Source organism: Pomacea canaliculata, linkage group LG12 (genome assembly GCF_003073045.1).
Source record: "Pomacea canaliculata isolate SZHN2017 linkage group LG12, ASM307304v1, whole genome shotgun sequence".
In the NCBI taxonomy this organism is placed as follows: Eukaryota; Metazoa; Mollusca; class Gastropoda; order Architaenioglossa; family Ampullariidae; genus Pomacea; species Pomacea canaliculata.
In genome coordinates, this window is record NC_037601.1 from 7,862,369 (window position 1) to 7,875,529 (window position 13,161).

General features: G+C 42.7%; 1 protein-coding gene across 2 annotated transcripts in view; it reads right to left on the reverse strand.

Moving 5' to 3' along the window:
• Positions 1-516: 516 nt before the first annotated feature.
• The window catches only part of LOC112553390 (carbonic anhydrase 2-like), a 43,272-nt gene continuing 30,627 nt past the window's right edge, over positions 517-13,161 (reverse strand). For both annotated transcript variants that reach the window (XM_025220578.1, XM_025220577.1), the window contains exons 3-8: positions 4,507-4,701; positions 4,118-4,239; positions 3,728-3,823; positions 2,979-3,093; positions 1,995-2,104; positions 517-1,793 (exon numbers count right to left, since the gene is read on the reverse strand). In XM_025220578.1, coding sequence (XP_025076363.1) covers positions 1,680-1,793; positions 1,995-2,104; positions 2,979-3,093; positions 3,728-3,823; positions 4,118-4,239; positions 4,507-4,701 — 752 coding nt within the window. In that variant the 3' untranslated portion in view covers positions 517-1,679. The remainder of the gene's footprint in view (positions 1,794-1,994; positions 2,105-2,978; positions 3,094-3,727; positions 3,824-4,117; positions 4,240-4,506; positions 4,702-13,161) is intronic.

Here is a 13,161-nt window from a genome sequence, read left to right on the forward strand (position 1 = left end):
CGCAAAATCACGTAAAATCGACTAGTGGGAAATTCGTCTCGAGGTGATGGGTGGACGCATCCGTTTTAAAATGTAAATAGACCTTTGTCCGGTGACGAGGCGGCCATTTTGTGCATGCGCGTTGAATGAGAGGAAGCTTGCAACTGTGAATTTCTATTGTGCATCTATGTCAAACAATGGAATGTATCCTAATTTTAGTTTTAAAATTGATATGCCTTCAATTAAAACATACTTTAAAATATTTTCTTCCCTTTGGTGCGATGCAAGCCTGAAAAAAAAATAATATCACAGGCTGGCTAGGCAGCACGAAAGTAGCCAGTATCCACTCGGTTCAGTCCCAGACTACAGCTTGTTACAGTTACTCCCATCATTATGCTAAAAATCTACCGGCAGTTTTATGTGTAAGATGTCAAAAACCTCTTGCAGACCCCTTCTGCCGTCTCTTCATTGTGACACCAATGGTATAAAACATTTCCCGACTGTGTTTCGAATTCGTTCGTTATCATTTTTTTTTTAAAGCATGGCGATCAAGATCTTGCTGGTCATTTTAAAGCCAAACTTCAGACTAGACATAATTTTTAAAAAATACTAAGGCTAAACCTAGGTAGCCCTGTGATGAAAACTAATTTCCTCTATAAGACTCAGGCTCAAGATTTCCAATATCATGTTAATACTTTCATAACAATGTCTAATACTCAATGGACAATATTCGATTTACGGTGGCTCTTTCAGATGCAAATGAACAGACCATTCAGAGGCAGGCAAACCTAAGGATAGAAGAACAAACGTGTTCTTAAGAACTTGCACATACTGATTGAATGAAAGACTGGAGTACATAGTGGGAAACCAAATAACAAGAGATATCACAATTCGCTATAAAGCTACTTCCTGGACATCATCAAAAAGCAATCTGTGAATAGCCTGTCTTCATCTTGTTCACATTTTCACCGTTGAGCAAAATAACATTACACAACCATGTAATACCTACAATACTTGAAAATACAATCCTTTCCAGACATTGAGGTGTGCTTGCTTCACTGTACCCGACAACATGAATACTAATTCGCCTTAAAAAACACAGTCAACTGCCCGTGGAAAATGCTAAAAATTTGAGTGGACATGATTGAAAATTTAGCACTTCTCACTGAAGTGCAACTTAACACTTCCAAGTGTACAAATACATTGGTATCCAGTTCACGAGGCGGCTACATTTCATAGAGATCGGTAAGAGCGAAACTGGATATAAATTTGTTAAACTGTGGCATAAAACAACAGGATTCGATCTTCACAACATTAGACTTCCAACAAGAAAAACTTGATCATATATTTGACATATTTATATGATATATGTCACTCTTTGCTACCTATGAAAACACGGGTATCTTATATTTCATTCGAAAGCGATTCATCTAAAAATAAAATTCAGGTGAACAGCGAAGAAGAATTCTGTGTAGGAATTGTATAAAAGTGTTCTATCAAGTGGATTTTAAGAAACAAATATTACTCGAGTAAAAAATATACACTTGATTTTTCTTTCAAGCTGTTGGCTAGAAGGGCTGCGCTAACAATCACAGTACACAAGATGAGGGAAGAATAAATGGTTCTGATGAAAGACTTCAGAACAAAGCAAATAACAAGATGTTGTGCATGACAATGTCAGAGATGTCATCGTCAGAACATCAGCGGAAGGACGCACGAACGGTGCGCGTGCCGATGTAGCAACAGGGCCGGAAATTGTCAACCATGTCATCGCTGCTTTCATCGCCAAACTTCAGCGACCTCAGGGCTGCCAGCTGAAAGAAGAGAATGAAGGCACCAAGCAATTAGTTTGCTCTGGGCAACTTACACTTGCCATCCCTGTTATGTTATATAATATGCTAATGAGTGGAATTAGTATACCAGCACATACTAAAAAACTAAACAAAAGAAGCAAAAAAACTTTTTGCAGACCAAACCTCTAGTCCGTTACACCATTTCATATGATAAAGTCTTACCTGTTCAGGTGAAAACTCCAGAGTTTCTTGAAAAAGAATGAAAGTGACGCTCTCGAAGCATGGAGGTGTGGTCAGTGAGCCCGGGTAGGTCCAGTACCTGGAGGTGTCATCTGTAAAATGACATCAAACTACAAAAGCCGTTAAACATAAGTCTCCACAGCGGCTGACAGTGACATAACCTCTCCCTGTGAGTGAGGCAATGTCACATGTGACATCATGCTAAGAGCCTCTGTTTCACTTCATTATCATGTATCTGTAACACGATGGAGGAAGTGGGCAAGAAGACCAGGATCTTACTAGTTTCACTGAGTTTTATGAAAGAAAACTTCATACGAATGATCTCTATGATGACGCACCATGCGCAGCAACCTTTTCAAACTCAATGTGTATACTTTTTTCTGTCTGCAAAATTTCTCACAGAGAAGAGAAATACGTAATAACTTATAATTATTTATCTGCAGAACAAATCAATTAATGTGCGGAGAAATCTTTACAACCCGATCATAAGAAAGAAGCTTAACTTTGTTTGGCGTGAAATTAATCTCCAAGAATCATCCATATTAAGTGTGTGGGATAAACCTTTGTATCTGGCACAACCCGCTAAAAGGAAAGAAGCTTAGCTTTTAAAAGTTTAGCACGAGTGTATCTTCAGGAATCACCTTTATTTTGTGTGCGGAATGAATCTCTATATCTAGTACAACCAGTTCAGGAAAGCCTAACTTTAAAAGTTAAGCACGAGATTAATTATCGGAAGAGCAGACTACTTGTGTGTGAGACTGCGACATAAGATACTTGACCATAGGAGCAATGCAATGGCTTGGGGATAGACATACTAACAATAGTAATATTGGTTATTCCATTGAGATACTAACAATGGCAGCGCTGGTTACCGAAAATTCTAATTTTGTAAACACAAGACCGTAGCTTGTTATGACAACCGTAGTTTCGCTGTCTAAGATGTAGGAAGGTCTCGTGATTACTTACTTGGCAAAAGGACTGCAGGTGAAAAGTGCTCATCTATTGAGCATGACTTGCCCTTGCACTTGATCCTGTCAAAGTCCTTGCACAGAAGTTCGAAGCCAGGGTGAGAGTTGCCCACCTTAACACAGCAAACATCTGTTTCACACTTTGCTCGCGGACATGGCCCTACGTGTAATTATGACATGGCCTTACGTGTCTTCAACTTTATCAATGTGATATTTCTTTTAAAGGAGAACCAAAAAACAAACAAAAAAAAAAAAAGACTCAGCAGGCCAGTCATCCCAGCAACTGTCTTTAACATACCGTAGTATTTTTAGAGGAAGCCTTTCACTTTACATTTTAATTGCTATTTTTTAATATTGACTCAAAATTAAGCAATGCATCATATTTGAAAGAAGCCTGTATTTTTATTATTACTTGAATTGTAATCTGTGTACTGACTGTGAAAAGTGTAAAATGTTTCGACAGAAACTAAACGAACGAGCGGTCACTTAGAGAGAGACAAACAACTTTCGATATTAAATTCACCAGTAATGTGAGCACAATAAAAGTCGTATTTGTTCCATTTTAGAACAGCTGTGGTTGACGGCGGTGGCCATAAAAGTCAATATAAATCTCTTTTAACAAACTCTTGAACGAGAAAGTCAACAGTTTTAGCAGGACAATGATACTGATGTTGTTAAATCAAATTAACAGACTCTTTTCATCGCCGATGAGATATAATGCATGATGAAAGGGTTCTCATTGACTACCTTGATGAACATGCACAGGACAGCCAGCCCGTCCTGCTTGTCTACCGCCTCCTCGAATGTCTTGTACTTGCTGGTGTTCCAGTGAACCAGGTGAAGCTGAAAGAAGAAATGATGAAGTCAGGAAATCGTTCTCTGCAGCTGTGGTGCAAATGTCATGAACTTTTGTTCAAATGTTATGGACTGCGGCGATAATATTATGGAATCTGCGAAGCTACACCAGTCAGGTGTTTAATGAGTGTTACGTACAATACTCGATAGGACGAGGCAGTTTGAAAAGAAAGAAAACTAAGAAGCGAAATCTTGTTGTTAGTGGAGAGAGAGACCCCGAAGACTTCGAAGTCAGTCCTAATGTTCGGTGCATCGCCAACTTTGACCCCATCCCATACTGACCTCTGCCGCATACACTTTGCCGTCGATGGTGTGCTCTGCTCCACGGTCATCCTTGCCGCCCCAGTGCAGGTGAAACTGGATCAGCCGGTATTCGTCGTCGCCGAGAGGGCCACCAGTCAAGGCTAAAAGTGAAAGATCAAGTCATGACAACAAAATATTAAACCACACTTCTCAAGCTCACAACAATCAGACTTGTGATGAAATTTTAGCAACCTAATTATTTTTTTTCTAAATCAGAAAATCCATTGACCAAGAACTAGCCCCCTTCACAGCCGCGGGTCCGGGTCCCTGTTCCCCCGCCTCCTCTTGTCAGGCCTGGTACACCCTGAGACATTGATCCCACCAGTTCCCAAGGGACCTCACCCGAAGAAAACAACAAGCAAACCTACTCGACTTCTCTTTGCAGTTGGCTTTGAATGTGTGTCCGTTGTTCTCCAAGCACATGCATTCTTCAGGGTGGTAGTCAATCTTGAGTGGCTTCTCCACCAACTTTGTATCGTACTTCGCCTTGCCTGTTGCTATGTTGATGGGAGACTGTCGCTCGCCTCGCGCCGCTGGGTAATGGTGGGACCACGAGCTCGGCCCTGGAAACACAGAGACAAGTTGTCACTTCAGCATTTCACTGGAATTCAAACTGCGGAAATAAAAGTGATGGTAAATGATAAGGTGAAGGAGAAAGTAAAAGTAGCCAGTCTTATAGCAATAAGATCGAAGGGAGAGCGAAGGTGAGTGGTCCATCGAGTCTAGGGCGCGGCATGTGGATATCAGAACTCCTCTCCTACATCCTTTTTCTCTTCCCCGATAAATCATGTAATCGTTTATGGCAAGCTGGTGGGTGGACAGGTCAGTTGACTGGATCGAGCATGGGTTCTTTGCTCGAGTCTAACGCTTCAGCAACCAGGTTACGGATTGGACTTATACAATAATAGAAGGGTTTCTGTTTCTATAGTGTTTGGTTACAAAGACCAAGGAACGATTTTAAACTTTGTTTCAACCGTTACTGTTTTTAATAACAAATAATATTCTTCTGTTCACGTTTCACACATTCGCCCACCCCACACCATCCATTGAATGTTACCGTTTGCATTTGAAAGGCTGCGCAATGCTAAGCTTTATTTATGTTAGGCTGTCGTACGTTCCCCGTCTTCCTCGTGTATCATGTTAGAAACAAAATAAATAATTGCAAGTGTTTATAACCTCTCTCAGCTCTCGACGCCACAAATAACGAGGTATAAAACAAAATTTCCCGGTCCTTTCCTCCAAACATTAAAGATAATAAACCGAAATACGATCGTCGGGGTCCTGACGTTCACCCAAGCCTGGCAGACGTGAATAAAAGGTCCACAAGGGTGTCCTCCCCACCCATCCTCCCCACCCCATTCCACCCCCTCCACTCGGTCTCCATACACGCGAAGGAGAAAACGAAGATCTGGTCCAAACCACTTTTTATGAATGATAATGAAACGACGACGATTGTTCACGAGATGGCTTTGCTTGAAGGAATGCGCACGCGCTTTGTACGTTTGGCCACGTGATCAATTGAAGTCGCCGCCAGTCGGCGCCAGTGATGTATAGCGTTACGCAGCTCCAGTCACCAATGACAAGGCGGCAGTGAACATGATCTGTCGTTGGCTGTGTGACAAGCAGCTGACATTTTCTTGAAACACGAAGGTTTGGCGTTCTTGGCGACTTCCCACTCTCCTTGTTCTTTCTCCGGCTTCTCCCTGCTCTCGTTCACGTTTCCATTCTACTTGTTATTGTCTACACGTCCTGCGGTAATTTGAGAGAGAACACTGATTCGCAGTGTTGTCCATAGGAATGGGAATCCCATGGGAAACGTCCCATGGGATGGGATGGGACAGCACACACTTGTATTTCCCATGGTAGTCGATACTTGATATTGCAAAATAAATTTACTGTTATTTCATTCATCAAGGATTTAAATCTGTCCTCTGAATCATCTATTGTATGTGAAGTAGCAGGAATTATAGAACAAAAGCCGAAAAGTGGTTTTCAGTGTTGTCCATAGGATTGTTAATACCATGGGAATCCCATGGGAAACGTCCCGTGGGATGGGACGGGATGGGACAGGCATAAATTGCCATGGGACGGGATGGGACGGGATAGAAAAATATGTCCCATGGACAACCCTGCTGATTCGGCTTGTTTCTTGGGCTATCCGTGTGCAAGGCAATGAAATGCAAATCAATTTGTCTTCGACGATGTTTGACGAGAGCATTTCAATATCCGAACGGTTTCTTGCGCGTGGGGTTGTCTGCACCTGCGGTGATGTCAGGCTTTAGGTCGCTGACAGACATTGCTGGGTGTTGCGACACAAGGTAGGCAGGTCACGTAAGGTCAGGGAGCTTTTTAAAAAAAATCGAAGGAAAGTTCCAGGGAGTGTCTAGAACTTGTTTCCTACGACAAAGCATTTCGGGTCAATCTTACAATATCTGCTGCAGTCAAGAGTGACAACAGAATTGGACCTCAGAGAAGAGCAGATTAACTGCTTCCAAGGATTATCTCATACATTCAAGTGTTAACACTGACAAACAAACAGTGTCACTGTCGGAGCTGGACTGGATTCATGCCAAAAATTCATCGACAAAAAACCAAACTAACAAAATTGCGTATAAATAAACCACATAAATAAATATGAGTGTAAAAAAAGCGAGAGAGTGGCAGAGAATGGGTTAGAAGAGTGAGATTTTATGATACAGAGATTTTATAGGTGTGCAAGATGCATATTAATACTAAAGACGACCTGGATGAACCAGCGCCATCTGTTTCCTGTTGTGTTGATGATATGACTTATTTATCCCTGATAGTTGAGTGTGTGCACGCGAGGATGTGTGAGCATGCATGTTGCAGCCGCCTTAGCCTTCTGGTAGCAAGCAAAATGTCACGAACCCCTTCAGGAGTCGATGGGTGCTACAAAAGGTGAGAACACGTAAGGAAGTGATTGAACCCTGTCTCCATCGATGACGAGGCTTATACCTTGCACTCACTTTACTGCAAATGGCAAATATTCTAAACCCAAAGTACTTTATTGTGTGCGATCTTCTACATGCCTCAAGTGTTTCTTAGCGTTGAAGTGTATCATAATAATCACCAAACGGTCGTCTAAATTGAATATGTATACATGCATTTGTGAATACATTACAATCTGTACCATCTCTGTTGTTATTAGAACATGTTTCAACATCCTAGAACACATTCAGGCGTTGAGTCCCGTTCTGATAACAGAAAAATGGTGAAATTGAACATTTTAAGGTTTCTTAACTGGGCATCAAATATATATGGACGGGTAATTGAAGACGTTTGGAAAGTTTTTTTGTTTGTTTGTTGTTTTTTTTTGTTGTTGTTTTTTTCTTTTGTTTTTTGCTTTTGTTTTTTGTTTTGTTGCTGTTGTTTTGTTTTTTTTGTTTTTTTTTTGCGTGACGGTTATAGAAGAACTTTACCCAACTTGGTCAAAAGTCCATATGTTTGTCCGGTGAAGAACGGCCATTAACGTGTCGCAAACATTGTCTAGGTTTTATTTGAAGCTAAATCTTCCTCTCAACCACTACCTTTAAGGCTGATTCTCTGGGGGTAGAATAGCCGTGATATAGCCCTAGTTGCTGGCACGGCATTAAACACAAACAAACAAACTGCGGGTAGAAGGACTGTGGCAGGCCTGCTGAATGCTGTTAACTCGTCCTGCCATACAGGAGGTGGCGGAGGTCGCCATCACAGGAACAGCAGACGGCAACACGCGCTCGCGACTAGACTGACGACCGCGCAGAGACTTTAACCTCCTGCTGCCATTTATTAACCTGCTGGGCTTAATTTCCTCTCACGGGGCTGCACTAATTTGTCTGCGGAATCGACTGCCTCTCAGGAGACCATGCCGCCTTCCTGGTGACGGGGAGCACCTGACGGAGCCGCAGCTGGAAGTTCTCAGCATTTTGTGGGCCGCTTGTGGCCCGTTTGTTGCTCAGTTTTTCTGGGACTTTTATGGCCCATACATCGCACCAAACAGCGGGGCGCTTGACATGCACGTTTTCTCCTTTTCCTCTCAGGCTTCCGACCGATCGACATTGTCATCATGTCGTGCAATGCTATTTTTATTTCCGTTTCTATAGCAATTGCACACACCGAGAGGAATTCCTTCCAATAAAGTACCTGACGATGTTCCGCCTAACATTAGTGTCACTGGCCTGCCGCTGAGCGTGACACATATAACAGGTATACTAGATATATAGTAGTATACTCTTGCAAACTTTCTTCTTGCGTGTGACATCGATGGTTTCTTCGAAGAATACAATGATCACGTGAGGTCAGAGGTTGATCTGAAACGCGTCTTAGACACTAGGCACAGTTCTAACATTTGAAGACTAGCACTCACAGCTAACCATTTAACTGATTGAACATCTCAGTATCTATCAGAGCAACACATTTAACATCTATCATTTAATCTCGACCAGACTGTGCTGCTCCTCCTTATACAGACAGAGCCGTGAGGATACCATTGTCCTTCATGATGCTACTGTCATTGGCACTGATCCTAGAGTTGTTTCATACTGTCATTCTGTCACAGACTGACACAATGAAGGAGCTTGAAAATTCAGCAAAAAGTCTTTCTAATGATTAGTCTGGAACGTGGACAATCACGGGAGTAAAGGTCGTCCTCATCATACATTCCGTTTTCCAGTTACCTCGATCTTCTGTTGTCCTATCCTCAACCCCCTCATCACTCATCCTCTAATATCATATTTCATGGATGTTAGCTCGCAAGCAAAAAGCTCGGAGGCAAATCGCTCATTATCTCGATTATCGGTAAACAACACTCACGCTTTGCGTTCTGGATGAATCAATGCTTCACTGTCATGTCGTGGATGGAGAAATATGTTTGTGCCATCAGCGCGCCCTCCGCATCAAGATGTATTGTGATCACGTGATCAATGAAACTTCCTGACCAAATCAGCGTGGAATCGACCGAAATGATTGTTAACGACCACGACACTAATATTTCTCTAGCAAACTCAAAAAAAAAAAAAAAAAAAAAAAAAAAAAAAGCATGATACTCCGGAAATTCCTACGAGCAAAGCCAGATCCCTAACAGCGAAGCAAACTCCACAAATCACAGCAAAAGTAACTTGCACAAATCCCCAATCGATAAAGACACCCGGATCACAAACAACTACCGGCTGCATCAGGAAGCAGATTACCGTTAGCAAGAACATGACAAACAGACAAGAATTGTTGAATGACGGGCGATGAAAATGTCAGGTGTTAATGCCATTACAGATCGCTCACAGCTTGCACCAAGCTTTTCAATCTCTCCCCGGAACGTTTTTTTTTTCCCCCGCCCCGAATGCCGAGAGTTATCAGCACAGATTACTTTTTTTATGTTTTTCCGAGGATGATTATATGGTGAGTGTCAAGGCTGGGCAAACAGGGCGACCCGATGCCTGCCGACGCAGTTACGCAGCACGAGACGCCATTGCGACATCGCGGTCGCCAGGACCGTTATCACCAGCCGCGCATCCCCCTAGCAACGCTCCTTGTGTCAACGTAGCGAAAAACGACTGGTACTGCTCGATAATAACAGATGTTCGACTGTCTGTGGGACGACAGGTGTGCACATGAGAGTGTGAGACAATAAATTTTATCCACCATATTCACCATCCCATTATAGTATAGAGTTCTGTCCCTTGGCCTAACAGGTTGGGATGAGGGGAAGGGTCAGCTCTCCCGTCTTTGTTTTTCCGTAGTGGTCATGTTTCAATTTAGATAACAATGTTGGACTTTCATGTTTACGTGTACTTTTGCTGGGTTTTCTTCTCTCTTCTGTTTTGCAGATGGATTGTATAATGTTATCTTGAAGTGCGAACTTGTGGATCCATAAGCTGGATTTCCACTCTGGCGTGCTTCACTCGATTCGGCAGCTCTCTCGCTCGATTTTGTCATTTTCTTTTTCGATACTACCTTTCTTTATCCTTCCTTACTTAACCTTAAGTGTAATACCTGCGCGGATTGCTCTGCCACACGTTTCGCGACCTCCTTGAACTCGTGAGATTAATAGACCAGCTAGGCGCAGGCAAGATGTGTGAACATATTTTCTTGTATTCAAGTCAGACGGTCGCCTTATCGATGTTGCAGCCATTGTGCTGACGAATCTGAAAAGTCGAACCGCGAAGGACAAGAGGAACACACCGAAAAAGAACAAAAACTGGCATGGCTTTCTTGTTGTTTTTGTTTGCTTGCTTTTTGCCAGCCAGACAAAAACAGTGACGAAGAGAGAACCCACTTCTCTCCCCTTTCTCTCTCTCGCTTGCTCGAGCATCACTTATATGAACGAAAAACATCAATATATTATTAATAGGTCACCAGCTCATTTTATGTGTATTGAAATAATATACATTCAAGATTAGTGAAGATACCTCTTTGCTTTCAGAAGGACAAGTTCAGACACTTCTTCACTTCTTCGTGTAGTTTCTTCACTTAACACTCGACTAATGCCGACACTTCACTTTCTGCAGACTAGAAGAACTAAGATGCTGTGTCACTACTAACACGGCAAGCTAGGGTACATGCAGTGCAGACACATGCAACTGTCTACATGCACAGTGCTGTGGATGTTGCACAATCACGTGACAAGTCGATGTCAAACATGTCCAGAAATGCCACAAAAGCCTCATCCATACATTCGTCCTCTTAACATTCTTCTAGGGACAGTTCAAAACACACACAGTCAGTCCTGGGGGTAGTTGATGATCTTATTTTATGGAGGAGACCAGTCTCTGGCCGGATGTTGTCCGCGCACGTTCGTGCAAGAGCGGCTGGCAAGTCAGATAGGTTAAAAAGCATCCACACCGCCTCCTATCGTAATTATTTCTATCAGGATGCATCCTGGGAGAAATGAAGTAGGGTTCTCACATAAGCATGCTTCTTGTCTGCTAGCTAGCATGCTGCTTCCTGGTGCGTGCATGAACGAGAGACAAAAAAAAAAAAAAGAAAAAAAGAAGGGGCGACAAAGCTCGTGTTTTTACACGCATGCATACGTGTGTGAGAGAGAGAGAAATAAAGAAGTTAAAGATAGAACGACCATGACTCGCACACGTGTGTGTATGTAAGCACCTGAAGGTCTATCTCACCTCATCCACACGTTCAAGCAGTCGGTCTTCAACAAGAACAGTGCAAGCAAACACTGGTGACTAAGAAAACAAACATTTGCTTACAACAGAATTCTTTGCTTCGTCTTTTTTTGCGTATTATACGATGAACATGTTTAACCATGTCAGAATGTTTACACACTACTCGGCCGGCCAGCAGTGAGAGTGACAGTTGAGAGTGAGATCGGGGGGAATGGCGAGGTTAAGAAGTTATGTAACTCATTGCCCCACCCTTTCCTCTAGTAAAAAATAAACATTAAAATTCGTCGTAAAATATTTGTGACAATTCCTGAACTCAGTCACCCTTAGTTATTTCGGTCACTCCCACTCGCGGGCAAGTCTCAGACCTGATGGCACGAAGTAAGAAATTCGACAGCTATCTCCCCTGACACTCACTAGACAGCTTTAGGCTGCTGATTATAAATTATTTAGGCAAAGGAAGTAACGGTTGACAGGGTCAAGGGTGGCGGCGACAGACTGTGTTTCGGGGGTGCATGAGAACTTGCGAAAGGAGGGACAGGAAAAACGGGGGAGGGGAGAGAAGGAAGGAGGAAACTGCGGAGACAGGACGTCAAGCGGATCTCGAATGAACCCCCAGGTGAGACGATCGACGATACGGCGTGTGTTATCTACCTGCACAGGTGAGGTATGCCGCTTAGTTTGTCCCCTTAAAGACAGCACTGGTTCAATGCAGCCTAGTACACGAATTTAACGAACGCTAACTAAACTTAAGATTTAAAAACAAACAAACAAACAAACAAACAAACAAACAAACAAACAAACAAGAGATTATTTACATACAGCTTCTATGATTCGGACTGGGACTTGTCTCTGGGGTCTTCTAAACTTACGAGCTCGCCTCTATTCCCACAAAGAGCAACAGTGTGAGCAGACTTTTCGCTGATAGTTCTAAGCTAAAAGTAAAAAATATAGAAATGGCAGAAATCAAAAATATTTTTAAACCTGAATTTATTGACTGATATTTCCTGTCATCAAATGACTTTACGATCTATAGACCGGAACTGTGACTCATAAAATCTTTCGAATATGAACAGGCAGAGCAACAATTCTAATATTCCATTAACTTCACAGAAAGAGTCACAGGATATGAGTCTTTGTGTTCTGTTTTTGTGTTTGTAAAGAACATTGAAACTGGCCGGGGTACCGCTCTACACCAGCTACCCTCATTATTATTTTAAGATGCCATCAAAAATATTTTCAATGGTTCTATTAAAAAAAAAAAATGTAATGGTTTTTTGTTAGGAAAGTAAGTTTCTGTTTTCTATCGGGCTCACCGGTACACAAAAGGTTTTAGCGCGGTGTAAACACAACAGCTTGGCGAAATAAGCAGCTGCACAAAGTGGAGTAATCAGAAACAGTGTGGAGTGGCGAAATCAGCAACAGCACAAAATGGCGAAATCAGTAACATGCAGACTGGCGAAAAACAGTCACATTACTGAGTGGCGAAAACAGTTACAGTCTGAATAAAGCAGTAGCAAACAGGATAGTAAAATCATCACTAGGAGAGAAAATGAAGCAATGGTGCAGGGTGGCGAAATCAACCAAGCGTGGCGAAATCAGCAACTGTGCGTCGGGTGTTCGGCTGCCTGACAGCAGCAAGCTGCCCCTGACATGAACTCGACATATAACTGCGCATGCCCACGCGCATGCATGCATGCACACTTCCGCTGTTTATTTTTCTTAATCCGTTTGTTTTATCAACACGTGTCACTTTATCAGCAACAGTTTAGCGGGCCAAGTGACGCGCCCAGGGGAACGCAACCCGGCGAAGCGCAGGAAGTGATCGAAGTCCGCCAGAGTTATGCCGCTCAGCCGCATCGCGTCGCGCACAGCACGTCGCCGCCGATATCCCTCCCGCCCACCCCG